The sequence below is a fragment of the Symphalangus syndactylus genome, chromosome 21, assembly GCF_028878055.3.
Source record: "Symphalangus syndactylus isolate Jambi chromosome 21, NHGRI_mSymSyn1-v2.1_pri, whole genome shotgun sequence".
Classification (NCBI taxonomy): Eukaryota; Metazoa; Chordata; class Mammalia; order Primates; family Hylobatidae; genus Symphalangus; species Symphalangus syndactylus.
Window position 1 is genome coordinate 22,744,459 of NC_072443.2, and position 27,903 is coordinate 22,772,361.

A 27,903-nucleotide genomic window follows, 5' to 3' on the forward strand; every position below is an offset into this window, starting at 1 on the left:
AGAGCCAATTAACATTTACTAAGTACCAGACACTATACTAGGTATTTTACCTCTTCTCTCCTTTTACATACTGAGAGTGGAGACTAAACCTTATGTTTCTCTTAGGAATATAACAATGTCATCTATGAAAGCAGAGTCCACAGTAGAAGCCTGGAAAAAATTTTCTCAGATGAAAATAATTAATGCTTTCTTATGGATGATATAAAGCATAGCTCAGTTGCCTAAGCAATAAACTATGTAGTCAAACGGGCTATAAGCTACATATGGTTAACTGGATCAAATCAAACTCCTTATCTAAATCTCCATACACTAAAAAATGAATACAAACATTAAAATAGAGCATAATTATTTTGTGACCTACACAGTATCTAGGAAGCTAATAAATACATTAGTATTTATCAACAGTGAAGGATAGAGCCACTGTACAGCACAGGACAGCACAAGCACATATGTACGTAGTCTCTTCTCAGCACTCCTAATATGCCAAAAAAAATTAAACACATAGAAAACATTAAAATCATTAAGATGCTCTTCAGGTTTATCTATCAACTTGGAATAAACTCTATCCTGTAATGTGAACTGCCTCTTCAGGTTAACACCATCTTAACAGATTGTTTAAATTCTCTTTCTCTGCAAAATTGGTAACACTTTGTTCGTCAGCACCTTTGTTCTACAAATTGACACCAAACTACAAATATTCTTCTGCGTGTTAATTATATTATACACACAAACATTATACATACTCATTTGTGTGAAAATAAAAGGCATATCTAAAGATAGGAATGTAAACTGAAACTTCATTAATAAAATCTTACGAAGTTTAATAGTATCAGAGTTTTAAAATGTTTGCCAGATACAGAAACCAAAATTTGGAACCCAATATAAAAATAACAAATAGGAACCTAACCAATTGTAGTACTGGAAACAAAACAGATTCTATAAAATTACTGTACGGTTAAGAAGGCAAACAATCTAAGGAATTCACACTCTATTTTCAAAGCCGAAAACATTCCATGCAGGAAAAAAATAACCAGTTACAGAAATTTGGACTCTGCTAGAAAGGAATTATCTAGTCAGACCTACGTTTCATTTGCAAACTGATATAATCTGATGTAAGAATGAAAAAATGGCAAATATTTGCAAGAATGATGTGGTTAAAAATGCAGCAAATATTTTTTATACTATTGGTGTTAATTCTAAAAATAATCCATCATATAGCAACGATAATCTTGTTAAATGGGAATATTTTCCAGGCTCAGCTGTTCACAAGTCTTAAGTGCACTGTCATCAGATTCTAAGGGGTGGCAGACAATGAATGAACATGTGTTTATGAGTTCCAATTAAGAACTATATTAATATCTACATTATTTCACGTGAAATTTTAAACTATTTACTATTTCTCCCCTCCAAAATAAAGGCAAACTTTAGACTGACCACTACAAAATTACGAGTTGGTGAAATCTAAAGTAGTAAGATTCAGTATTATGTTTTAAGTGACAATTTCATGTTCTCCAAAAAGAATACCAGGATCACCACTTTCCAATCATGCATGTACACACACACACACACACACACACACACACACCCCAATTATGGTACATATGAATAAATGCTGCCTTGAAGGACTTGAAGCTTTCAATGCAAACGTATATATTTCTTCTGAGTTCACTGTTTTATAACTACAACTTAAAAAATCATCACCCAGGACCATTCTACAAATGTCCAGTTCCTCCTAGAAACTGGTCATTGTTGAACAGATTCAAAAACAGAAATTCAGATCATCTATAAAATTCATTTTATTTTTCAATTCCAATGACAACCACTGTTTTTAAATCTACTTTTCAGAATAAAATGTCAGTAGCATTTATTATTATTATTATTATTATTATTATTATTATTTTGGAACAGAGTTTCATTCTTGTTGCCTAGGTTGGAGTGCAGTAATGCAATCTTGGCTCAGTGCAACCTCTGCCTCCCGGGTACAAACGATTCTCCTGCCTCAGCCTCCTGAGTAGCTGGGATTACAGGCACCCACCACCACGCCCGGCTAATTTTTTGTATTTTTAGTAAAGACAGGTTTTCATCATGTTGGCCAGGCTGGTCTCGAACTACTGACCTCAGATGACCCACCCGCCTCGGCCTCCCAAAGTGCTGGGATTACAAGCGTGAACCACCGGGTCTGGCCACATTTATTATTATACTAAATTAAAAGATCTGAGTTACCTGAGTCTGGACCTTAGTGTGGTAGGTTCTGCCTCACTCAGTAACACCAGCAGTAACTCAGGAGTTTCTATAGAACTTCTAAACAGGGGTTGCCAATATAAAAGTCCAAGATACCACAAAGGTCCACATACATGTTCAAATTTTCAGAAAGTCCAGCTGTGGTAGACGAAAACTGATTAATAGTATTTATTATAGTTCACTATCTGGAGAATAGACTATTAGAGAGAATACCTATTATGAGGACTACAGATGTGGTTGTTTGTATAACGAAGTATTTAGTGGCTGCTTCTGTGGAACGGTTGAAATTTGTTGAGATGATGCTACCTTAGAGTAGAAATATTAGTCCTCTAATAGTTGTTGGAAGTCTTGATTCATATTTCTATATATCAAATTGCTTGAGGAAATGGGAACTTTTCCTTTCACTATCTTTCAAAAATGAGGTTTATAGGTGAAAATGGAAAGAGATAACTGGTAATGAAAAAAAGCTGAAAACTATTGCTCAAAGATCATTAAAAATAGCAGAGAGGGGGAAAAAAAGCTTTATTAAAAATTTAATGAAAACTAGAAATGAAGGTGGAAGAGGACTCCAGGCAGACAGCCCAAGATACAACCCAGGCATTACTGTAGTTCAGAGCTTTACCCAAGAGGGCTTCCTAATGCTCAAAGACTCTTTCTAGAGCTTAAATTCCACCAAGATAAACTCTAATTCATTGAAATGTTCCCTGTAGAAGATATGTCTGACTCTACAGTCTTTACAAACTGGCATAATTCTAGTTACATTTATAACGAGACCTCTTAATTCAATCATCTCTGCTTTGGCTCCTCGGACAGCCTCTTAATGGGCCTCTCTACATTTATTCTTACTTTTATTTGACCCGCTCTTCACAGAGCAGGGAAGATTGCATAAACAAAAACATAAATCCAGTCACACCACTTCTCTGTTCTTAACAGCTTCCATGCACTCTTAGGAAAAAGCTCCAACCCTTACATTTTCTGTAAGGTTCAGAATAACGAAACCTACTCACCCCCAACCCAATCTACTCCAGCTACTCTGGCTTTCTTTTCCAGTTCTCCCAGAGCTCTTCTCTACCATCAGGTTTTTGCACCTGCTGTTCCCTTCTGTAGAATGTTTTTCCTTCCTTGCCTGCCTGGAAACTCCAAACCTTCACTTCTCAGCTTAAAAGTGACTTCCTCAGGAAAACTCTGCTTTTTATCAATCTTCCACTCTCCACACATCTCTGGCCCCTATCATTTGGTGATTCTTTCACCATACTTTATTTCATAATTGCAATTAAGTATTCGTTTAATGTCTTTTTCCAACCCTACACTGCAAGTCCCATGAAGGTGTGATTGTGTCTTATTTACTGCTGTTTCCTTGGTGCCAAGTATAGGGCAGGAAATAAGGAATCAAAAGGAATAGATTTTTATAATGGGTTCTTGCACAAGGTAATGAGAATTAGCCTATCTCACGCAAAATCATGACTCTATCAACAACACATACTATAACACAAGTCATCTTGAGAGCCTAACAAATGAAGTAGCTGATGAAGCAATATTTTTCACAATCTTTTCATTCCCAAATACTCTAAATCTTCAACTAGACTTCTAGGCTAGGGACATGTAGCTAGGTTCCTTGAAAATATTTATGGAATTCATTGTGGCAGTTAAGTTTCCTGGATAAAAATACACTGAGGACCTCAACTAAAGCCAAGCAACCTTCAAATTAATGAGTCATTATAAGAAATTGTGATCAAAAAGCCACCCAAGAAGAAGTAATAAGAAATTCAACCAGTGTTCTCTTGAATATAGTTCAGGCAATTCATTCTAGTTCAGATAAAATAAATGCTTGATGGATGGGATAAAGACATGCAAAAAATAATATGATTTCAGGAGCTGTTAAATGAGATTTCCCAAGATGATTATGACTTTGGAAAGTTTTAGTATCAAGAAATTCCTGATTAAGGTGGTTGTTTCAAAAATCTTTGGAAGCTAAGATTCATCTAAAATAGAATATAGCCATGTGAAATTTGGTAGGGAGGTTTGTAAGCTACACAACATACTGATTCTTTTATCTGAGGTCATAGCCAATTCTTAAGTAAATTTAATGCAGGACATTAAGGTTTCTGTGGGCCAAAAAGCCTCATAATTTAAATATCTAATATAAGAACCTTTTTAAAAAAAAACAGGATACTTATTTTCCAGAAACCTTCAACTTGATAAATAACAGAGAAAAGCAAAAATATGAATCAAAATAAATAATTTAACCTGATATTAAGATTAAGAAACTTAATGAAAATAAGAAGCAAATTAACTTTATTTTCTATCCTCTCACCTATCAACCCAAGACTTTCAATAAGTAAAACTTAAAGGACGGTAATCCATTATCATCTCACTTGTGTTCTCTACATTACTCTTTCGGCGGTAGGGGTGGGGAACACGTGTATGCATGTGTACAGTGGTAGAAGGGGGGAAACTAACATTGTATGTGTCTGCTATGTCATGAGCCTACAAACAGTACACGTTTTTATTAGATTCAGTCCTCACAACGAATCCATTCAAAGATACAACTCACGGCGGTGAAATGACTGGCCAGAGGTTAGCCAGCTAGCACGTGGCAGAGGCAGGGATACCAAGAGTCCTTTCCACAACATCACATTGCCTAAGTTTTCCTGGTTCTGTCGAAAATATTAATTGTTCATTTGGCATAATGTTTCTAGTTCTTTTCTATTATTTCATCCAAATGAATTTTCCTTCTCGTTTACCATGAAAGATTTTGTTGGCTTTCACACCTTGCCCTATCGCTTATAAACTAAGGAAAGGCAGGTTCCTCCACACAGAACAGCTCTCTCCTCTATCGCTTTCTTATGAAACTTTCAATAAGACATATCGTGTTTATCTCAAGCCCACCATAGCTGAGGAGGAATTGCTTGCTTTCCCCTGTAATTCCCAGTGCCCAGCATTCTCACAACTAGGAGGTTCTTGAGAATCTCCTCATTTATACATTATGAAGTAAAAGCCAATTTAAACTTTTAAATGGTAACTTAATTCAATGCTGAATATCAAAATAATCAACTTTTAAAAATTTAAATGATTGTTTTGATCTATTCTTCTACTAGCAACACTTATTAAACTTTCTCATCATGGGACCCCTATATAGCAGGGGGAAATGAACACGTCCCACAGCAGCTAAAACACGTGAGCGAGTTCATGCAGGTCTTGCATTTTATCTTAGAGATTCAGGCAAATTTTGGATTCTATTCTATTTAATAATCTTTTGTTTTTAAACTTTTAAGTTTGGGGTACATGTGCAGGTTTGTTCCATAAGTAAGCTTGTGTCATGGGGGCTTGTTTTCAGATTATTTGATCATCCAGGTATTAAGCCTGGTATCCATTAGTTATTTTTCCTGATCCTCTCCCACCTCCCACCCTCCCAAAAGCCCCAGTGTGTGTTGTTCCCCTCTATATGTCCATGTGTTTTCATAATTTAGCTCCTAAGTGAAAATATGCAGTATTTGGTTTTCTGTTCCTGAATTAATTAGTTTGCTAAAGATAACGGCTTCCAGCTCCATCCATGTCCCTGCAAAGAACATCTCGTTCTTTTTCATGGCTGCATATTATTCCATGGTATACATGTACAAAACTTTCTTTATCCAGTCTATCACTGATGGGCATTTAAGGTGATTCTAAGTCTTTGCTATTGAATAGCGGTGCAATGAACATACACATGCATATGTCTTTATGACAGAATAATTTATATTCGTTTGGGTATATATCCAGTAATGGGACTGCTGAGTTGAAAGGTATTTCTGCCTTTAGGTCTTTGAGGAATTGCCACACTGTCTTCCACAATGGCTGAACTGACTTACATTCCCACAAACAGTGTATACTGTTTCTTTTTCTCCACAACCTCACCAGCATCTGAATAACCTTGTTCTTAATTTTCCCCCTTTATACCACATTTTCCTCCTAAACATTAGCAATTTAGAAATACCCCATGTTTATTTCATGCTGTCTCAGCACTCCTCAGGTACTCCTGGGGATGTGAGATCTTATTCTTTGAAAATAATGGTAGTATGGTCTTTAACACAGCACTATGAAGTGGTAAACTGTGAATAATAATGTTTTACATTGATATAAAACATTTCAATAACTCATAAATTTTTAAAATGTTATTATAGGCCGGGTGCACTGGCTCACACCTGTAATCCCAGCACTTTGGGAGACCGAGCCAGGCGGATCACCTGGGGTCAGGGGTTCGAGACCAGCCTGGCCACATGTAGAAACCCCATCTCTATTAAAAATACAAAATTAGCTGGGCATGGTGGCACATGCCTGTAATCCCAGCTACTGGGGAGGCTGGGACAGGAGAATCGCTTGAATCCGGGAGGTGGAGGTTGTGGTGAGCTGAGATCACACCACTGCACTCCAGCCTGGGCAACAAGAGCAAAATTCTGTCTCAAAAAAAAAAAAAAAGTTATTATAGCTCATGTTCCAATCTTATAAAAATAAAAAAAATCAGTATTTCAGCAATATTTCCTTTACTAAGGAAAGGGAAGTAACGTTTATGTACTTTTATTTTTGGAACTTTGAAACTGATCTCACCTTATTTGTCAAATTTATATATGTGCTATTAATTGTTCAGTCTTTCTGCTCTATTCTAATTTCAGAAAACAGGTACTTAAAAAAAGCATTTTATTTTTGTTGTTAAAATTACAAACTGTAGGAGCCATTGCATAAGGTGAAAATTACCTTGTTTATCTATAACAGAGTATGAGGCCAAAAATCCGCGTCCAGAAACATGGATTCCACTCATGAACAGCAATGTGATTTCATTGCCTTTTGATTCAATTGAATGGTTCATTTGCAACCCCAGACCACAGTATTTGCCTAGGAATGAAAGAAAAACAGATTATTTGGTGTGACTCTCATGAAGTCAATAATATTTGCAATGTAGATAACGGAATCAGAATAATATACCAAGCTGGCTATTAAATTAGTATAGAATAATGACTAAAATGTTTAATGATTACAAATCATATTGCTCTGGAGGAAAAAAATGACAAGTAATGTCTATTCAAATGATTCAAAAGGAAAAGCAGTACATGCATCACTGAACTTATAAAGATTAATTTCCTGTGAAAGACATGTATACTCTTTCAAAACAATAATGAGGGACTAAAAAAAAAATTAACAAAATATTTCATCCAGGCAGGTGGCTCACAAATAAATTGATGGTTAATTAGTAGTATTCTTAACGTGCTTCCCTCAAACCCCTTAGATTCCAGCCTCAGGTCATCCCTCAAGCCTTTTTCTGGACCTACTCAATTTTACTTCTGAGGGTTGTTGGATTTCTAGTTAATCTCTTTAGGTGATTATATCTGATCCCATGGCTTTAACTATGATCTGACAACTCACAAGCTTAACCTTCCATCCACAGCTTTTTCCTTGAATGTCAGATGCATATATAAAACTGTGTGCCTAAATTTAATCCTTTAATGTCTATCACAGGGGTGCTCCATCTTTTGGCCTCCCTGGGCCACAATGGAAAAAGCATTGTCTTGGGCCACACATAACGACAGCTTTTGGGTACAATCAATCAATCAACCAATAAACAAACATAAATAAATAAATCACAAAAAAATCTCATAATGTTTTAAGAAAGTTTATGAATTTCTGTTGGGCCGCATTCAAAGCTGTCCTGGGCCGCATGCGGCCTGCAAGCCACAGGTTGGACAAGCTTGGTCTATCAGATACATAAAAAATAACATATCCTCAGTACAGATCTAAGATACTAAGATAAAAAGGAAGAAGAAAAATTAAAGCAAGACACACACTAATAAATAATAAAAATAGATTTTCTTATGTGCTTGGTAACTTGTGTAAGAAAGCCTGAATAACGACTTCCAAAAATGTTTTAAGCTATGGCAACAACACTTGAATAAGAGTAATGTGGACTTCCAAGGATATCATTTTCAAGGATGATACTTGATCTTATGAGTAGCGAATTCTAAGGAATTGACAAACAAAACAAAAAAAACCTCTCTAGAACTAGTAAAGAAACAGCTAAGTCACAGGATCCATATACAAAAATCAACTGCATTTCCATATATGCTAGTGCAATCTGAAATGAAATTTTTAAAACTCCATCCATAATAGCAACAAAAAAGTTAAAAAACTTAGGAATAAAATTGCTTTAAAAAGTTCAAAATCAGCATACCTCAAAATAATAAGAGCTATTTATGACAAATCCACAGCCAATATCATACTGAATGGGCAAAAACTGGAAGCATTCCCTTTGAAAACCTGCACAAGACAAGTATGCCCTCTCTCACCACTCCTATTAACATAGTATTGGAAGTTCTGGTCAGGGCAATCAGGCAAGAGAAAGAAATAAAGGGTATTCAAACAGGAAGAGAGGAAGTAAAATTGTCTTTGTTTGCAGATGACATGACTGTGTATTTAGAAAACCCCATCGTCTCAGCCCAAAATCTCCTTAAGCTGATAGACAACTTCAGCAAAGTCTCAGGATACAAAATCAACGTGAAAAAATCACAAGCATTCCTATACACCAACAACAGAGAGCCAAATCATGAGAGAACTCCCATTCACAATTGCTACAAAGAGAATAAAATACCTAGAAATACAACTTACAAGGGATGTGAAGGACCTCTTCAAGGAGAACTACAAACCACTGCTCAAGGAAATAAGAGAGGATACAAATGGAAAAACATTCCATGCTCGTGGATAGGAAGAATCAATATCATGAAAATGGCCATAATGCCCACATGTATAGATTCAGTGCTATCCCCATCAAGCTACCATTGACTTTCTTCACAGAATTTGAAAAAACTACTTTAAATTACATATGGAACCAAAAAAGAATCCACGTAGCCAAGACATTCCTAAGCAAAAAGAACAAAGCTGGAGGCATCACGCTACCTGACTTCAAACTATACAAGGCTACAGTAACCAAAACAGCATGGTACTGGTACCAAAACAGATATGTAGACCAATGGAACAGAACAGAGTCCTCAGAAGTGACACTACACATCTACAACCATTTGATCTTTGACAAACCTGACAAAAACAAGCAATGGGGAAAGGGTTCCCTATTTAATAAATGCTGTTGGGAAAACTGGCTAGCTAGCCATATACAGAAAACTGAAACCGGGCCCCTTCCTTACACCTTATATAAAAATTAACTCAAGATGGATTAAACCATAAACGTAAGACCTAAAACCATAAAAACCTAAAAGAAAACCTAGGCAATATCATTCAGGACATAGGCATGGGCCAAGACTTCATGACTAAAACACCAAAAGCAATGGCAACAAAAGCCAAAACTGACAAATGGAATCTAATTAAACAAAAAGGCTGTACCAATTTATTCCCCCTCTCCCCAGCAGTATTGGTGATCAAGAAACTGGTAACTTGTTATTTTCTTGATTAACTTTTCCAATGTGTGTTTACTTGTAAAATTTCCTCTAGTATGTGATCTTTTAATGCTTCTAGGATCTATCCTTCCTTCCTCCCTCCCTCCCTCCCTCTCCCCTCTCCCTCCCTCTCTCTCTCTCTCTCTTTAATGGAGTCTCACTCTGTCACCCAGGTCAGAGTACAGTGGCGTGATCTTGGCTCACTGCAACCTCTGCCTCCCGGGTTCAAGCAATTCTCCTGTCTCAGCCTCCCAAGTAGCTGGAATTACAGGCGCACACCAACATGCCCGGCTAATTTTTGTATTTTTATTAGAGACAGGGTTTCACCATATTTGCCAGGCTGGTCTTGAACTCCTGACCTGTGGTGATCCACCCACCTCGGCCTCCCAAAGTGATGGGATTACAGGTGTGAGCCACCGAACCTGGCCTTCTAGGGTATTTCTTACCAGGATTCCCTGTCAGTCTGTCAGTTTTATTTTTAACTTCTTTTATGTTACATATATGGCAAAAGGGAGATTTTTCTACTCAGAAAATAGGACGGAACTAATCACGTAGGCCCATTAAAAGCACATTGTTTTCTCAGGTTGCAGAATTGGAAATAAGAGAGACACATGCCAGGTGGCCTGGAAGAATGCAAACATCTATGTAGCAACTTGCCTAACAGGGCCATTGCAAGTCGCCTCTAGAAAATTAGAGCAGTCCTTGGCCAACAGTAACCAGGAAAATGGGGACCTCAGTTTTACAACTGCAATGAACTGAATTCTACCAACAACTAGTACACTTGGAAGAGAACTGTGAGCCCCAGATGAGAAACGTATTCCCAGCTAACACCTTAATTTCAGCCTGGTGGGACCCCGAGCAGAGAATTCAGTCATGCCATGCAATGCCCAGACTTCAGATCCATGGAAACTGAGATGATAAAACTGTGCTGTTTTAAGTTGCTAGGCTTGTGACAATTTATTATGAAGCAAAATAAAACAGAATACAACCAGGAATTTAGTGTACAGTCCAAGAATATTGTGCTTTTGGATAATTGAATTTGATAGAGGTATGGAGGAGAAGTTAGAATTGATGGCTCAGAACCTGAATCAGCCCACAGGCCTCTTGGTCTATACAGTTCTGGGCTATACTCTCCTTCGAAAATGTTTAAATTAGGTGTTAAAGTTTTCAAAATCTGGAAACTTAACATAAATTCTGAATTTCCAACTTCTCTTGAAAAATCACAAGGAAAAAAGGAAATCTAGGCCAGTTTTCTAAGTGGTTGTCCTTAAGTGGCAGCTATCCCCTTTGAAAAAGAAAGTCACACTCCAGTTTGCCACAGCCCTATCACTCCACAATGCCCCCAGTCCTGAAGCTCAGCTATCATTTATCATCATGGCTATGCTGTTATTCTTCATATGCCTAGGCCATTTCACTCCTTTATTTCATCTGTCTAGACCCTGTTGGCAGTGAGTTTGTGGCCACTTGTACAGTGGCATAGAGACCTTATGGTCACCATGCCTCTTCTGATGTCCACATCAACCACAGTAGATCAAGAACAGCAATAAATTAAGCTCTAGAAGATGTTAAATAGAAACATTCTGTATTCAAAAGAGGGGAGATAGTGCATCTGACTCTGATAAACCAGAAGTATAGTTAATATTGTTACAAAACTTGAGAAATCTTATTTATGTTCTCAATTAAATGGAAGCTCATTCAACTTCCTGAGGTGTGCCACGGAACAATGCTCTCCTTAGGAATCTGCAACTTGGAAGGATGAATCAGAGGGTAGAGAATTACTTGCTGGAACAAAAGCACATCAGCTCTGTCCACTTTCAGTAGAGGGAAATGAAGCTTGCTTAAAGAGCATCAGTCCTAATTTACAAACTTATTTATGTACAGGTTTTTTGTTTTTTTTTTTTTGTAACTAGTATAGCGCATCTCCAGTCTCAAAAACAAAATTTGGAATTCTCAAAGGAACTCATTTATTGAAACCCTGAGTATCCAGGCACTAAGCCAGGCAGGAACTGGGGATTCGGTGACGGAATGAGAGGCAGTGATGCCCTCAGAAAGCTTAGTGTAGTGGGACAAATCAAATGTACAGTTGAATCCTCTAAGGTACAGAAGAGGCCATTATAGCGCCTGAACAATGTTTACCATAGATGCTATCATTAAATAATTTCCATCAGTAGTTTCTTTAAAAAGTCTGGCTTTGAGGACCATTGTCTTATGCTTGGTGGGCCAGAGTGAGGTGGAGGTGTACAAATTAACCCCCTGACTTGGAGTGGCTGAGTGTTCTCTTTTTGAATGTCTAAAATGTCTTCCCATAATCATTTCTCTTATACTGTGAATAAGCTGTCCTTTTGGCTGGATTTAGCCTTAGTTTTAGCTGCTTCAGCAAAGACTTGCCTGCAGAAGATAATGATAGGAAGGTATAGTTCTAATTTCTTTCTAAACAATTAGACTATTGGGTATATATTTAAAATGGGACATAACAGATATTTACTAGGTTTAAAAGGGATTTAGCAATATTACTAAAAATGAATTTGCCTCTCCTTCTAAAATATAGTGGTTTTAGAAAAGTATTTTAAATTATGTTTTTCTATTAACATATCAGTCATTGTACATCTTGATTTTAGAAAAGTGGCTATTTTGGTGTTATTCTTCTTAAGCAGCAGATCTGATATCTGCACATTTTAAAGCGTATAAATGCTGCAAGGGAAAAATGTACCTTGACACTTTGACTCCTACCTCACACAACACAGATAAAAATCAATTCCGGATGGATTGAGGATAATATTAGAAACAAATCCAATAAGGCTTTAAGTAGAAAACTTTGAGAACAGCTTCACAACCTAGAAATGGGCAAAAATTTCTTAAATACAAAAAGTACTAACCATAAAATAATTAGTAAATGCAAACTACCTAAAATTAATGTCTATTTATCATAAGATACCAGTAAGGGAGTAAAATGGCAGCCCATAGCAATGGAGAAATGGAGAAAATACGTGCACTACATCTAAAAAGAACCCATTACCCGAATATATACAGAACTCCAACAAATGAATAAGAAAAAGATCTCCCAATAGAGAATATGCACGAAAATGTAAACAGATTCTTTATAAACAAAGATATTCAAATGGATAATAAATGTATGAAAAAAGCACAATATCATCAGCTATCAAGGAAATACAAAGCAAACTATGTATAACGTGCCATCAGTACACACACAAGAACAGTTAACATGGAGAAAAGCAGAGAATGGTAACTGGAACTCTTATATACTGGTAGTGGGTATAAAATAGTACAGCCACAAAAACATTTGGCAATAACTGCTAAAGCTGAACATATGCAACCCAGTGACCCAGCAATTCCTCTTCTACATATAGAAATGTACTTACATACATCTTCAACATAAAAAAGTGTCAGTTTTACTACACTCACACCAACATAACATTAAAATTTTAATATTTTTTATGAATTCAAAAGTCAGGAAAAAAATGTAGTTTTAAAACTTTGCATTTCTTTGATTGTAAGCATAGTTGCCTCCTCTAAAATCCTTTCAGAACTGTAGCTCAGACAAAAGAGCACATAGGTTTTTACCACTATCTACAATGGTAACCAAACGGTCTTGATAGAAAAATTTATAGCATTCAGATGGGCTAAAATATTCATAAGGTAATATCAAAATTCCCCATCAAAATTTTCCAAGTGGGCTTTCCTTCTCTCTTATGAAACTTCTACTTTAGTAAAGGACTTTAAGAGTTATCTTTTGGAAAACAAGCCAACTCTGTAAAGAAGAGAGCTTCGCATTCTATTTCTTAATAAAACATCTTGAAAAGGTAGTGATTCAAGGTCCTAGCACTAAGTTGACAGATTCTTTCAGTATAGCTGGCAGTTTCTCACGCCAAGTATGCTAATACAAAAAGCAATGAGTCATAATAATGTGAAGACTTCAGCAAAACCAGATGTGGTGCCAAGCATCACAGATGAGACACTCATAGAATATCAAGAAATTTCTTTAAAGCTTTTCTGAAAAAATATACTCTTCACTACTTAGGAGATATCAGAACCTTTTAATATTCACTTAAAAGGCTCACAAATAAGAATTCTTGGATGGGGGCAGGATCTCACAGGAGAGTAAGTTCCCTCCAGTTAAATGTTGAGAAATGGACAGTTGTCAATTCCTCAATAATCTGCCTCAAAACCTCAGAGGAAACATTTAGGATACTGAAAGAACAAAACAAAACAACAAATATATATGCAATCTCTCCCGAACTACAGTCTCTCTCAGAAGAAAAAAAAGAAAAAACTACATTAACAAAGAGGCCTATTATGAGCTACAAAGCTTATAAACCACTGCAAACTGCCAGCCCTATCCACAGAAATACAGAGGTACAATGTTAATCTACTTAAAAATACACAGTATAAAAAGAAAACAAAAAATGGGAGTCCCTAAAATTTAGTTTATGAAAACCCTCTCCCCCTATAAAAACAGTGACAGAAGGAAACTACAGCACAACACTCCAAAGTTAATTAAATGTCCTCAAACATTTGGGATACGATAAAACATCTTGAAGCATAAATTCAGAAACTAGGGGCAGAAATGGACAAAAAAGTAGAAAGAAATGAGAGTTGGTTGACCTCAGGAAAGAAATACAAGAAAAAGACAAAAGTATACCAAAAATGAAGAATTAAGACCACATCATAAAGTGCACAAGCAATTACAGATTCTAATGAAAACATAAGGAACGTTGAAAAGAAGAAAAAAAACAGACTAAAAAGAATATCTAAAAAGTAAAAAGGATCAGTGAGAATGTGGCTGAAATGAAAGGGGATATAATGGCAAAGATTCAACCGACATATACGTGTGTCCGGAATTGGTGGGTTCTTGGTCTCACTGACTTCAAGAATAAAGCCGTGGACCCTCACAGTGAGTGTTACAGTTCTTAAAGGCGGCGTGTCCGGAGTTTGTTCTTTCTGATGTTCAGATGTGTTCGGAGTTTCTTCCTTCTGGTGGGTTCGTGGTCTTGTTGGCTCAGGAGTGAAGCTGCAGACCTTCGCAGTGAGTGTTACAGCTCTTAAGGTGGCGCGTCTGGAGTTGTTCGTTCCTCCTGGTGGGTTTGTGGTCTCACTGGCTTCAGGAGTGAAACTGCAGACCTTTGCAGTGAGTGTTACAGCTCATAAAGGGAGTGTGGGCCCAAAGAGTGAACAGCAGCAAGATTTATTGCAAAGAGCAAAAGAACAAAGCTTCTACAGTGCGGAAGGGGACCCGAGCTGGGTTGCCACTGCTGGCTCCGGGCAGCCTGCTTTTATTCTCTTATCTGACCCAACCCACATCCTGCTGATTGGTCCATTTTACAGAGAGCCGATTGGTCCACTTTACAGAGAGCTGATTGGTCCATTTTGACAGGGTGCTGATTGGTGCGTTTAAAATCCCTGAGCTAGACACAAAAGTTCTCCATGTCCCCACTAGATTAGCTAGATACAGAGTGTCGACTGGTGCATTCACAAACCCTGAGCTAGACACAGGGTGCTGATTGGTGTCTTTACAAACCTTGAGCTAGATACAGAGTGCCAATTGGTGTATTTACAATCCCTTAGCTAGACATAAAGGTTCTCCAAGTCCCCACCAGACTCAGGAGCCCAGCTGGCTTCACCCAGTGGATCCTGCACTGGGGCCGCAGGTGGAGCTGCCTGCCAGTCCTGTGCCATGCGCCCGCACTCCTCAGCCCTTGGGTGGTCGATGGGACTGGGCGCCGTGGAGCAGGGGGCAGTGCTCGTTGGGGAGGCTCGGGCCAGGCAGGAGCCCACGGCATGGGGAAGGCTCAGGCATGGCGGGCTGCAGGTCCCGAGCCCTGCCCCGTGGGGAAGCAGCTAAGGCCCAGCGAAAAGTCGAGCAGAGCAGCTGCTGGCCCAGGTGCTAAGCCCCTCACTGCCTGGGGCCTGTGGGGCCGGCTGGCCGCTCTGAGTGTGGGGCCTGCCGAGCCCACGCCCACCCGGAACTCACACTGGCCCGCAAGCGCCGTGCGCAGCCCCGCTTCCTGCCCTCGCCTCTCCCTCCACACCTCCTCGCAAGCTGAGGGAGCTGCCTCCGGCCTTGGCCAGGCCAGGAAGGGGCTCCCACAGTGCAGTGGCAGGCTGAAGGGCTCCTCAAGTGCCGCCAAAGTGGGAGCCCAGGCAGAGGAGGCGCCGAGAGCGAGACAGGCCTGCGAGGGCTGCCAGCACGCTGTCACCTCTCATGAGTATTAAAAATAAATAAACAAAGCAATGGAACAAATATTAACATTAAAAAATAGACATATAGGATTACCTCAAACTAAAATGCTTTTGCATAGCAAAGAAAACAATCAACAGAGTGACGAGACAGAGAAGGAGAAAATACCTGCAAACCATATATCCGGTAAGGGGATAATACCAAAAACATATGAGGTCAAACAACTCAAAAGCAAGAAAACAAGTAACTTTAAAAATGAAAAAAGACCTAAGTAGGTATTTTTCATAAAAAGTTTATGAAAACAATCCCCTCCCCTATTATACAAATAGCCAACAGACATATGAAAAAATGTTCTGGGTCCTGCATTCCAAGATGGCCAAATAGGAAAAGCTCCAGTCTACAGCTCCCAGTGAGAGCGACACAGAAGATGGGTGATTTCTACATTTCCAACTGAGATACTGGCATCACCTCACCCGGGAAGCGGGTGGGGTCGGGGAATTCCCTTTCCTAGCGAAGGGATGGGGTGACAGATGGCACCTGGAAAATCAGGTCACTTCCACCCTAATACTGCGCTTTTCCAATGGTCTTAGCAAACGGCACACCAGGAGATTACATCCCACGCCTGGCTGGGAGGGTCCCATGCCAACGGAGCCTCACTCATTGCTAGCACAGCAGTCTGAGACTGAACTGCAAGGTGGCAGGAGGCTGGGGGAGGGGAGCCCACAATTGCTGAGGGTTGAGTAGGTAAACAAAGCAGGCAGGAAGCTCAAACTGGGTGAAGTCCAATGCAGCTCAAGGAGGCCTGCCTGCCTCTGTACACTCCACCTCTGCAGGCAGGGCATAGCCAAACAAAAGGCAGCAAAAACCTCTGCAGACTTAAATGTCCCTGTCTGACAGCTTTGAAGACAGCAGTGGTTCTCCCAGCACGGAGTCTGAGATCTGAGAACAGACAGACTGCCTCCTCAAGTGGGTCCCTGACCCCCAAGTAGCCTAACTGGGAGGCACCCCCCAGTAGGGGCAGACTGCCACCTCACATGGCCGGGTAACCCTCTGAGACGAAGCTTCCAGAGGAACGATCAGGCAGCAACATTTGCTGTTCAGCAATATTCACTGTTCTGCAGCCTCTGCTGCTGATACCCAGGCAAACAGGGTCTGGAGTGGACCTCCAGTAAACTCCAACAGACCTGCAGCTGAGGGCTATGACTGTTAAAAGGAAAATTAACAAACAAAAAGGACATCCACACCAAAACCCCATCTGTACGTCACCATCATCAAAGACCAAAGGTAGATAAAACCATGAAGATGGGGAAAAAACAGAGCACAAAAACTGAAAATTCTAAAAATCAGAGCACCTTTCCCCCTCCAAAGGAACGCAGCTCCTCGCCAGCAATGGAACAAAGCTGGACGGAGAATGACTTTGATGAGGTGAAAGAAGGCGGCTTCGGATGATCAAACTTCTCTGAGCTAAAGGAGGAAGTTTGAACACAACGCAAAGAAGCTAAAAACCTTGAAAAAAGATTAGACGAATGGCTAACTAGAATAACCAATGTAGAGAAGTCCTTAAATGACCTGATGGAGCTGAAAACCATGGCACAAGAACTACGTGACAACTGCACAAGCTTCAATCAACTGGAAGAAAGGGTATCAGTGATTGAAGATCAAATGAATGAAATGAAGTGAGAAGAGAAGTTTAGAGAAAAAAGAGTAAAAAGAAACAAACAAAGCCTCCAAGAAATATGGGACTATGTGAAAAGACCAAATCTACGTCTGATTGGTGCACCTGAAAGTGACGGGGGGAATGGAACCAAGTTGGAATCCAGGAGAACTTCCCCAACCTAGCAAGGCAGGCCAACATTCAAATTCAGGAAATACAGAGAATGCCACAAAGATACTCCTCGAGAAGAGCAACTCCAAGACACATAATTGTCAGATTCACCAAAGTTGAAATGGAGGAAAAACTGATAAGGGCAGCCAGAGAGAAAGGTTGGGTTACCCACAAAGGGAAGCCCACCAGACTAACAGCAGATCTTTCGGCAGAAACTCTACAAGCCAAGAGAGTGGGGGCCGATATTCAACATTCTTAAAGAAAAGAATTTTCAACCCAGAATTTCATATCCAGCCAAACTAAGCTTCATTAAGTGAAGGAGAAATAAAATACTTTACAGACAAGCAAATGCTGAGAGATTTTGTCACCACCAGGCCTGCCCTAAAAGAGCTCCTGAAGGAAGCACTGAACATGGAAAGGAAAAACCGATACCAGCCACTGCAAAAACATGACAAATGGTAAAGACCATTGATGCTTGGAAGAAACTGTATCAACTAACAAGCAAAATAATCAGCTAACATCATAAGGACAGGATCAAATTCACACATAACAAGATTAACCTTAAGTGTAAATGGGCTAAATGCTCCAATTAAAAGACACAGACTGGCAAATTGGATCAAGAGTCAAGACCCATCAGTGTGCTGTATTCAGGAAACCCATCTCACGTGCAGACACACACATAGGCTCAAAATAAGGGGATGGAGGAAGATCTACAAGCAAATGGAAAACACAAAAAGGCAGGGGTTGCAATCCTAGTCTCTGATAAAATAGACTTTAAACCAACAAAGATCAAAAGAGACAAAGAAGGCCATTACATAATGGTAAAGGGATCAATTCAACAAGAAGAGCTAACTATCCTAAATATATATGCACCCAATACAGGAGCACCCAGATTCAAAAAGCAAGTCCTTAGAGATCTACAAAGAGACTTAGACTCCCACACAATAATAATGGGAGACTTTAACACCCCACTGTCAGCATTAGACAGATCAATGAGACAGAAAGTTAACAAGGATATCCAGGAATTGAACTTAGCTCTGCACCAAGCAGACCTAATAGACATCTACAGAACTCTCCACCCCAAATCAACAGAGTGTACATTCTTCTCAGCACCACATTGCACTTATTCCAAAATTGACCACATAGTTGGAAGTAAAGCACTCCTCAGCAAAAGTAAAAGAACAGAAATTATAACAAACTGTCTCTCAGACCACAGTGCAATCAAACTAGAACTCAGGATTAAGAAACTCACTCAAAACCGCTCAACTACATGGAAACTGAACAACCTGCTCCTGAATGACTACTGGGTACATCACGAAATGAAGGCAGAAATAAAGATGTTCTTTGAAACCAATGAGAACAAAGACACAACATACCAGAATCTCTGGGACACATTCAAAGCAGTGTGTAGAGGGAAATTTATAGCACTAAATGCCCACAAGAGAAAGCAGGAAAGATCTAAAATGCACACCCTAACATCACAATTAAAAGAATTAGAGAAGCAAGAGCAAACACATTCAAAAGCTAGCAGAAGGCAAGAAATAACTAAGATCAGAGAATAACTGAAGGAGACAGAGACACAAAAAAACCTTCAAAAAAATCAGTGAATCCAGGAGCTGGTTTTCTGAAAAGATCAACAAAATTGATAGACTGCTAGCAAGACTAATAAAGAAGAAAAGAGAGAAGAATCAGATAGACAAAATAAAAAATGATAAAGGGGATATCACCACCAATCCCACAGAGATACAAACTACCATCAGAGAATACTATAAACACCTCTATGCAAATAAACTAGAAAACCTAGAAGAAATGGATAAATTCCTGGACATGTACACCCTCCAAAGACTAAACCAGGAAGAACTTGAATCCCTGAATAGACCAATAACAGGCTCTGAAATTGAGGCAATAATAGCCTACCAATCAAAAAAAGTCCAGGACCAGACGGATTCACAGCCGAATTCTACCAGAGGTACAAGGAGGAACTGGTACCATTCCTTCTGAAACTATTCCAACCAATAGAAAAAGAGGGAATCCTCCCTAACTCATTTTATGAGGCCAGCATCATCCTGATACCAAAGCCTGGCAGAGACACAACCAAAAAAGAGAATTTTAGACCAATATCCCTGACGAACATCGATGCAAAAATCCTCAGTAAAATACTGGCAAACCGAATCCAGCAGCACATCAAAAAGCTTATCCATCATGAACAAGTGGGCTTCATCCTTGGGATGCAAGGCTGGTTCACCATATGCAAATCAATAAATGTAATCCAGCATATAAACAGAACCAAATACAAAAACCCCATGATTATCTCAATAGATGCAGAAAAGGCATTTGACAAAATTCAACAGCCCTTCATGCTAAAAACTCTCAATAAATTATGTAGTGATGAGATGTATCTCAAAATAATAACAGCTATTTATGACAAACCCACAGCCAATATCACACTGAATGGGCAAAAACTGGAAGCATTCCCTTTGAAAACTGGCGCAACACAGCGATGCCCTCTCTCACCACTCCTATTCCATATAGTGTTGGAAGTTCCGGCCAGGGCAATCAGGCAGGAGAAAGAAATAAAGGGTATTCAGTTAGGAAAAGAGGAAGTCAAATTGTCCCTGTTTGCAGATGACATGATTGTATATTAAGAAAACCCTATTATCTCAGCCCAAAATCTCCTTAAGCTGGTAAGCAACTTCAGCAAAGTCAACTTTTTTGTTGTTGAAGCAACTTCAACAAAATCAATGTGCAAAAATCACAAGCATTCTTATATACCAATAACAGACAAACAGAGAGCCAAATCATGAGTGAAATCTTATTCACAATTGCTTCAAAGAGAGTAAAATACCTAGGAATCCAACTTACAAGGGATGTGAAGGACCTCTTCAAGGAGAACTGCAAACCACTGCTCAATAAAATAAAAGAGGTAAACAAATGGAAGAACATTCCATGCTCATGGATAGGAAGAATCAATATCGTGAAAATAGCCATACTGCCCAAGGTAATTTATAGATTCAATGCCATCCCCATCAAGCTACCAATGACTTTCTTCACAGAATTGGAAAAAACTACTTTAAAGTTCATATGGAACCAAAAAAGAGCCGGCAGTGCCAAGACAATCCTAAGCCAAAAGAACAAAGCTGGAGGCATCACACTACTTGACTTCAAACTATACTATAAGGCTACAGTGACCAAAGCAGAGATATAGACCAATGGAACAGAACAGAGCCCTCAGAAATAATACCACACATCTACAGCCATCTGATCTTTGACAAACCTGACAAAAACAAGAAATGGCGAAAGGATTCCCTATTTAATAAATGCTTCTGGGAAAACTGGCTAGCCATATGTAGAAATATGTATTATTTCTGAGGGCTCTGTTCTGTTCCATTGGTCTATATCTCTGTTTTGGTACCAGTACCATGCTGTTTTGGTTACTGTAGCCTTGTAGTATAGTTTGAAGTCAAGTAGCGTGATGCCTCCAGCTTTGTTCTTTTGGCTTAGGATTGACTTGGCAATGCCGGCTCTTTTTTGGTTTCATATGAACTTTAAAGTAGTTTTTTCCAATTCTGTGAAGAAAGTCATTGGTAGCTTGATGGGGATGGCATTGAATCTATAAATTACCTTTGGCAGTATGGCCATTTTCACAATATTGATTCTTCCTATCTGTGAGCATGGAATGTTCTTCCATTTGTTTGTGTCCTCTTTTATTTTGTTGAGCAGTGGTTTGTAGTTCTCCTTGAAGAGGTCCTTCACAGCCCTTGTAAGTTAGATTCCTAGGTATTTTATAAAATATATACAATTTTCATGTCACTTAAAAAATCATTAAATAGGAAATATTAAAACTATAATCCAAGAAAATTTTCTAGAAATAAAGGAAGACTTGAATTTACATACTGAAAGAGTCCACTGGGTACCAGTGAAAACTAACCTGTAATGATTAACTCCAACACATATCCTTAGAAAACTAATAGACTTTAAAGGTAAAGAAAAAAATCCTCATGGTCACTGTACAAAAACCAAATACCTTATAATGGCAAGAGAGTTCAATTGTCATCAGACTTCTCCTATACACCATGGAATACTATGCAGCCATAAAAAATGATGAGTTCATGTCCTTTGTAGGGACATGGATGAAAGTGGAAACCATCATTCTCAGCAAACTATCGCAAGGACCAAAAACCAAACACCGCATGTTCTCACTCATAGGTGGGAGTTGAACAATGAGAACACATGGACACAGGAAGGGGAACATCACACTCCAGGGACTGTTGTGGGGTGGGGGGAGGGGGAAAGGATAGCATTAGGAGATATACCTAATGCTAAATGACGAGTTAATGGGTGCAGCACACCAATATGGCACATGTATACATATGTAACAAACCTGCACATTGTGCACATGTACCCTAAAACTTAAAGTATAATAAAAAAAAAAATCTAAAAAAAAAAAAAAACTGAGTGAAAAAAGTCAGGAAAAAAATATGAAGTAAGGGAATCATGGCATGGAAAAGCATTTTTTTTTTAACTCAAAGAAATAACATTTGTTTTTTTTTTTTTTGAGAGGGAGTCTCGCTCTGTCACCCAGGCTGGAGTGCAGTGGTGCAATCTTGGTTCACTGCAAGCTCCGCCTCCCGGGTTCATGCCATTCTCCTGCCTCAGCCTCCTGCATAGCTGGGACTACAGGTGCCCGCCACTGCTCCTGGTAATTTTTTTTGTATTTTTAGTAGAGACAGGGTTTCACCTTGTTAGCTAGGATGGTCTCGATCTCCAGACCTTGTGATCTGCCCACCTCAGCCTCCCAAAGTGCTGGGATTACAGGCGTGAGCCACCGTGTCTGACCAGAAATAACATTTGAATCCAAGATTTAGATATTATCAAGCAGCCCCCTCAAGCCTAAAGGCCATAAAAAATTTACAAAGTAAGCAGTTTTAAACATTCAAAATCTGCACCATAAGCCCTTCTTAAGGAATCAACTTATTCAAAGATGAACTTCATCCAAACAATAGACTAGTGGGAGGACTTGAGGAAAAAGACTGACAGTGATCATTTATTATATTTAATTACAGATCTAGAAAAGTTAGAGATGGGGTTGAAGAATAAGAAGATATGATACATGCTGTGTGTTATGAATGTATATTCTGAGAGTGCTATGATTTGGATGTGGTTTGTCCCCATCAAATTTCCTGTTGAAATTTATTTATATATTTTTTTAAATTTTCAATAGCTTTAGGGGTACAAGTAGTTTTGGTTACACAGATAAATTTTATAGTGGTGAAATCTGAGCTTTTAGTGTACCCATCACCCAAATAGTGTACAGTGTACCCAACAGATGATTTTTTAATCCCTTACCACCTCCCCCTTTCTGAGTCTCCGATGTCCATTACAGCATTCTGTATGCTGTTATTTATCCACAAGGTTAGTCCCCCCTTGTAAGTGAGAACATGTGGTACTTGGTTTTCTGTTCCTGAGTTACTTTACTTAGGATAATGACCCCCAGTTCTATCCCAGGTGCTGCAAAGACATTATTTCATTCTTTTTAAAGGCTGAGTAGTATTCCACTGTGTCTGTATGTGTACATCACATATATATAACATTTTCTTTATCCACTCATTGGTTTGATGGACTCTTAGGTTGATTCCGTATCTTTTGCATCGTGAATTCTACTATGATAAACATACTAGTGCAGGTATCTTTTTGATATAATGACATATTTTCCTTTGGGCAGATATCAGTAGTGAGACTGCTGAACTCAATGGTAGATCTTTTAGTTCTTTGATAAATTTCCATACTGTTTTCCATAGAGGTTGAACTAATTTACATTCTCACCAACAGTGTATAAGTGTTCCCTGTCTGTGCCAACATCTATTGTTTTTTTGACTTCTTAATGGCCATTCTGACTAGGGCAAAGTGGTATCTTGTTGCAGTTTTAATTTGCATTTCTGTGATGACTAGTGATATTGAGCATTTTTCATATGTTTGTTAGTCTTTTGTGTATCTTCTTTTGAGAAATGTCTGTTCATGTTGTTTGTCTACTTTTAAATGGGATTAATTATTTATTTTCTTGCTAATTTGAGTTCCTTGTAGATTTCGGACATTAGTCCTTTGTCAGATGTATAGTTTACACATATTTTCTTCCATTCTGTAGGTTCTCTATTTACTCTGCTGATTATCTCTTTTGCTGTACAAAGCTTTTTAGTTTGAGTCTCATTTATTTATTTTTGTTGCATTTGCTCTGTCTGTTACTCATAAATTCTCTGCCTATGCCAATACCCAGAATTTTTCCTAGGGTTTCTTCTAAAATTGTTATGGTTTCAGGTCTTACATTTGACCCTTTTCCTGTTTTCAAAACAAAGGTGTGGCTTGCTGCCAGCGCTCATTTAATTTTACATAAACACGTTCTTTGAGGCTGAAGCAAATCTAACTGATAGTCAATGTGAAAATAAAATATAAAAACTGTTCTTGGAGTTATTTCTAAACAGAACTAATATCAGAATTGTCTGAATCGTCAGAATCATCTATTTCAGAAAAACTGAATTTATGAAACGAATCTTTGGCCAACAACTTTTCAAGAACAATGTTAACATCATGTAGGAATGCTGTTTTCTAAGATTTGACATTTTCAGTGGTTGAGATTTTATTTTGTAAGTGGAAATACCGCTACTGAAAACAGAATGCTATAAACAGGATAATGTCTTTTGTTTCCAAAGTTGATATACTAGAGCAATGCAAAAATAATAATCATAGGGTGCTATTTTGTGGCAAATTTACTTTGGGGTAAATGATGCAGCTGCAAGTGCCACTGGCGAGTATTCTCAGAGCAAATGGGGAAAGGGTTAAGTCTTTAATCCATCTTGAGTAAATTTTTGTAGACGGTAAGAGATAGGGATCCAGTTTCATTCTTCTGTGTATGGCTATCCAATTTTCCAGCACCACTGAATGAATAGGGTGTCCTTTCCCTTACTGTATGTTTCAGTCTGCTTTGTCAAAGATCTTGGTTGTAAGTATTTGGCTTTATATCTGGGTTCTCTATTCTGTTTCATTGGTATATATGTCTATTTTTATACCAGTTATCATACTGTGTTGATTACTGTAGCCTTGCAGTAGTATAACTTAAAGACAGCTAGTGTGATGCCCCCAGATTTCTTTTGTTTGCTCAGGACTGCTTCTGCTATTCAGGATTTTTGGTTTTATTTGAATTTAGGATTTTCTTTTCTAATTCTGAGAAAAATGGTGTTTTTGGCAGGATATGATGGCACACGCCTATAGTTCCAGGTGCTTGGGAGGCTAAGGCAGGAGGCTGAGGCTGAAGTGAGCCAAGATTGCACAACTGCACTCCAGACTGGGTGACAGAGTAAGAAGGAAACGAAAGGAAAGGAAAAGGGAAAGGGAAGGAAGGAGAGAGAGAGAGAGAGACAGAAAGAGAGAGAGAAAGAGAGAAAGAAAAGAAAGAAAGAAAAAAGAAAGAAAGAAAGAAAGAAAGAAAGAAAGAAAGAAAGAAAGAGAAAGGCATTGGTGGTATTTTGATAGGAATTCTTGAATCTGTAGATTGTTTTGGGCAGTATGGTCATTTTCACAATATTGATTCTTTTAATTCATGAGCATAGGAGGTTTTCTATTTGTTTGTATCATCTATGATTTCTTTCATCAGTGTTTTGCAGTTCTATGTGTAGAGCCCTTTCACCTCTTTGGTTAAGTATATTCCTAGGGTTTTTTTTTTTTTTCCTTTTTTTGCAACGATTATAAATGGGACTGAGTTCTTGATTTGATTCTCAGTTTGGTCATTATTGGTATATAGCAGTAGTACTGATATGTGTATGGTGATTTTGTAACCTGACACTTTACAGATTCATTTATCCAATCTAGAGATTTTGGAAGAGTCTTTAGAATTTTCAAGGTATAAGATCACATCATCAGCAAACAGAGATAGCTTGATTTCTCTTTTCTAACTTAGATGCCCTTTATTTCTTTCTCTTGCCTGACTGTTCTAGCTAGAACTTCCAGTACTACGTTGAATAAAAGTGGTAGAAGTGGCCATTCTTGTCTTGTTCCAGTTCTTAGGAAGAATGCTTTCAGTTTTTCCTCATTCAGTATGTTGGCTGTGAGTTTGTCATATATGGCTTTTATTATTTTAAGGTATATTCTTTCTGTGCCTAGTTTGTTGAGGATTTTTATCATGAAGGGATGTTGAATTTTATCAAATGCTTTTTCTTCATCTATTGAAATGATTTTTTTTGTTTTTAATTATATTTATGTGGTGAATCACATTTGTTGAGCTGCATATGTTGAACCATCCTTGCATTCCTGGTATGAAACCCACTTGATGCTGAATTATCTTGTTGATATACTGCTGAATCTGGTTTGCTAGAATTTTGTTGAGGATTTTTGCACCTATGTTCATTAGGAATATTGGTCTGCAGTTTTCCTTGTTTGTTGTGTCTTTTCCTGGCTTTGGTATCAGGGTGATACTGGGTTCATAGAAAGAATTAGGGAGGATTTCCTCTTTCTCCATCTTTTGGAATAGTTTCAGTAGAATTGGTATCAGTTCTTCTTTGTATGTCTGGTAAAATTCAGCTGTGAATCCATCTGGTCCTGGGCATTTGTTGTTGTTGTTGTTGTCATTGGGAGATTTTTTATTACTGATTCAATCTCACTACTTATTAGTTAGTCCATTCAGGATTTCTGTTTCTTCCTGATTCAAACTTGTGGGGTTGTGTGTTTCTAGGAATTTATCCATTTCCTCTAGACTTTCTAGTTTGTGTGCACAGACGTATTCATGGTAGTCTTAGATCATCTTTTCCAGTTTTCTACACATTCAGAGGAACTTTCTAATAATAAACTACAGAGGTGATCTCTTGAAAGTATAGTCTTCATGTTGAAGTTTAACTGCCAGCATGACAGTATTGGAAAGTGGGGCCTAATGGGAATTGTTTGGGTCATGGGGCCAGATCTCTCATAAATTGATTAATGCCATCTCATGGGAGTGAGTTCTCACTCTAACAGGACTGGATTAGTTACCCTGACAGTGGGTTGTTATAAAGCGAGACAGCCTCCTCGGTCCCCTCTCTCTCTGCACAAGCCCTTTCCCCTTCCAGTTTCCTCCATGAGTTGAAGCAGCACAAAACCTTTATCAGATGAGCTGTCCACTCTTGCACTTTCCAGCTACCAGAATTATGAGCCAAATAAACCTCTTTTCTTTGTAAAACATCCAGCTTCAGTTATTCTGTTGTAGCCACACTAAACAGAATAAAACAGAGGAAACTGGGTACAGAAGGAAGGGGAAAGAAGTCTAGTTCATTGAATGTTTTATAGGCAACAGGTAGAAAATAAAGAATACCATTAAAAATGGACAAATCAGATAGTAAATGATTAAGACAATAGGGACCACAGGCATTTTAAAAAGTATAAATTGAAAAGCAGCACCTAGAACAAAACTATAAACCTTACCAAACACGAAAAGACACTTAAAAAAACCCAGAAGGACAGAAAACAATGTAGAAAAAATAAACACAACAAATATAATACACATAACTTCAAAAGATATGGAAGAGTTAAAATTTATCAGTTATGAATGCAAATGGATTTAACTTAGACATTAAAAAATATTTGCAATTTGGCTCATAAAGACCCAAAAATATGCAGTATACAAGAAATACACCCAAAACAAAGTGATTCAGAAAGGCTAAAAATAAAGTGATGGGCACAGACAGACACAGCAGGATAATGAAAACAATAAGGAATAAATAGGAGGGTATGTGTGTGATACTGGTGTCAAACAAAGGAGAATTCAAACTAAAAAGTACTATATGATGGGTAGGAAACCTTTAAATGTGAGGTCATAATTTAAAATGGAGATATTAGAATTATGAATATCTAGTTGACACAACACAGCAACTTTATAAAAGCAAAACCTCCAGGAGACAGCAAAGAAAGAGAAAGAACCACACCAAATAGGAGATCAAATAGATAAAATGAGAATATAGAAGACCGAAACAGCAAAATAAAGACAGATATTTTAAATGCATATCAAACTTTTTAGAGAGTAAACCTTCTCAAGTATATATAGAATATTCACAAAAAAACTGGTCATACATTACCTTATAAAGTAGAAATTTTACAATGCTCTCTGACTATAATGCAATACACTTAAACATTATTAGCAATAACAAAGAAAGGTCCTTCCAATTAGAAATAAACCTATTAAACAATTATTGGGTAAAAGAAACACATAA

General features: G+C 38.2%; 1 protein-coding gene across 1 annotated transcript in view; it reads right to left on the minus strand.

The window, feature by feature from the left end:
* The window catches only part of DCBLD2 (discoidin, CUB and LCCL domain containing 2), a 97,826-nt gene that overhangs the window by 41,786 nt on the left and 28,137 nt on the right, over positions 1 to 27,903 (minus strand). Inside the window, exon 3 of the mRNA XM_055260695.2 lies at positions 6,973 to 7,110. Within this exon, the coding sequence (XP_055116670.2) occupies positions 6,973 to 7,110 (138 nt within the window). The remainder of the gene's footprint in view (positions 1 to 6,972; positions 7,111 to 27,903) is intronic.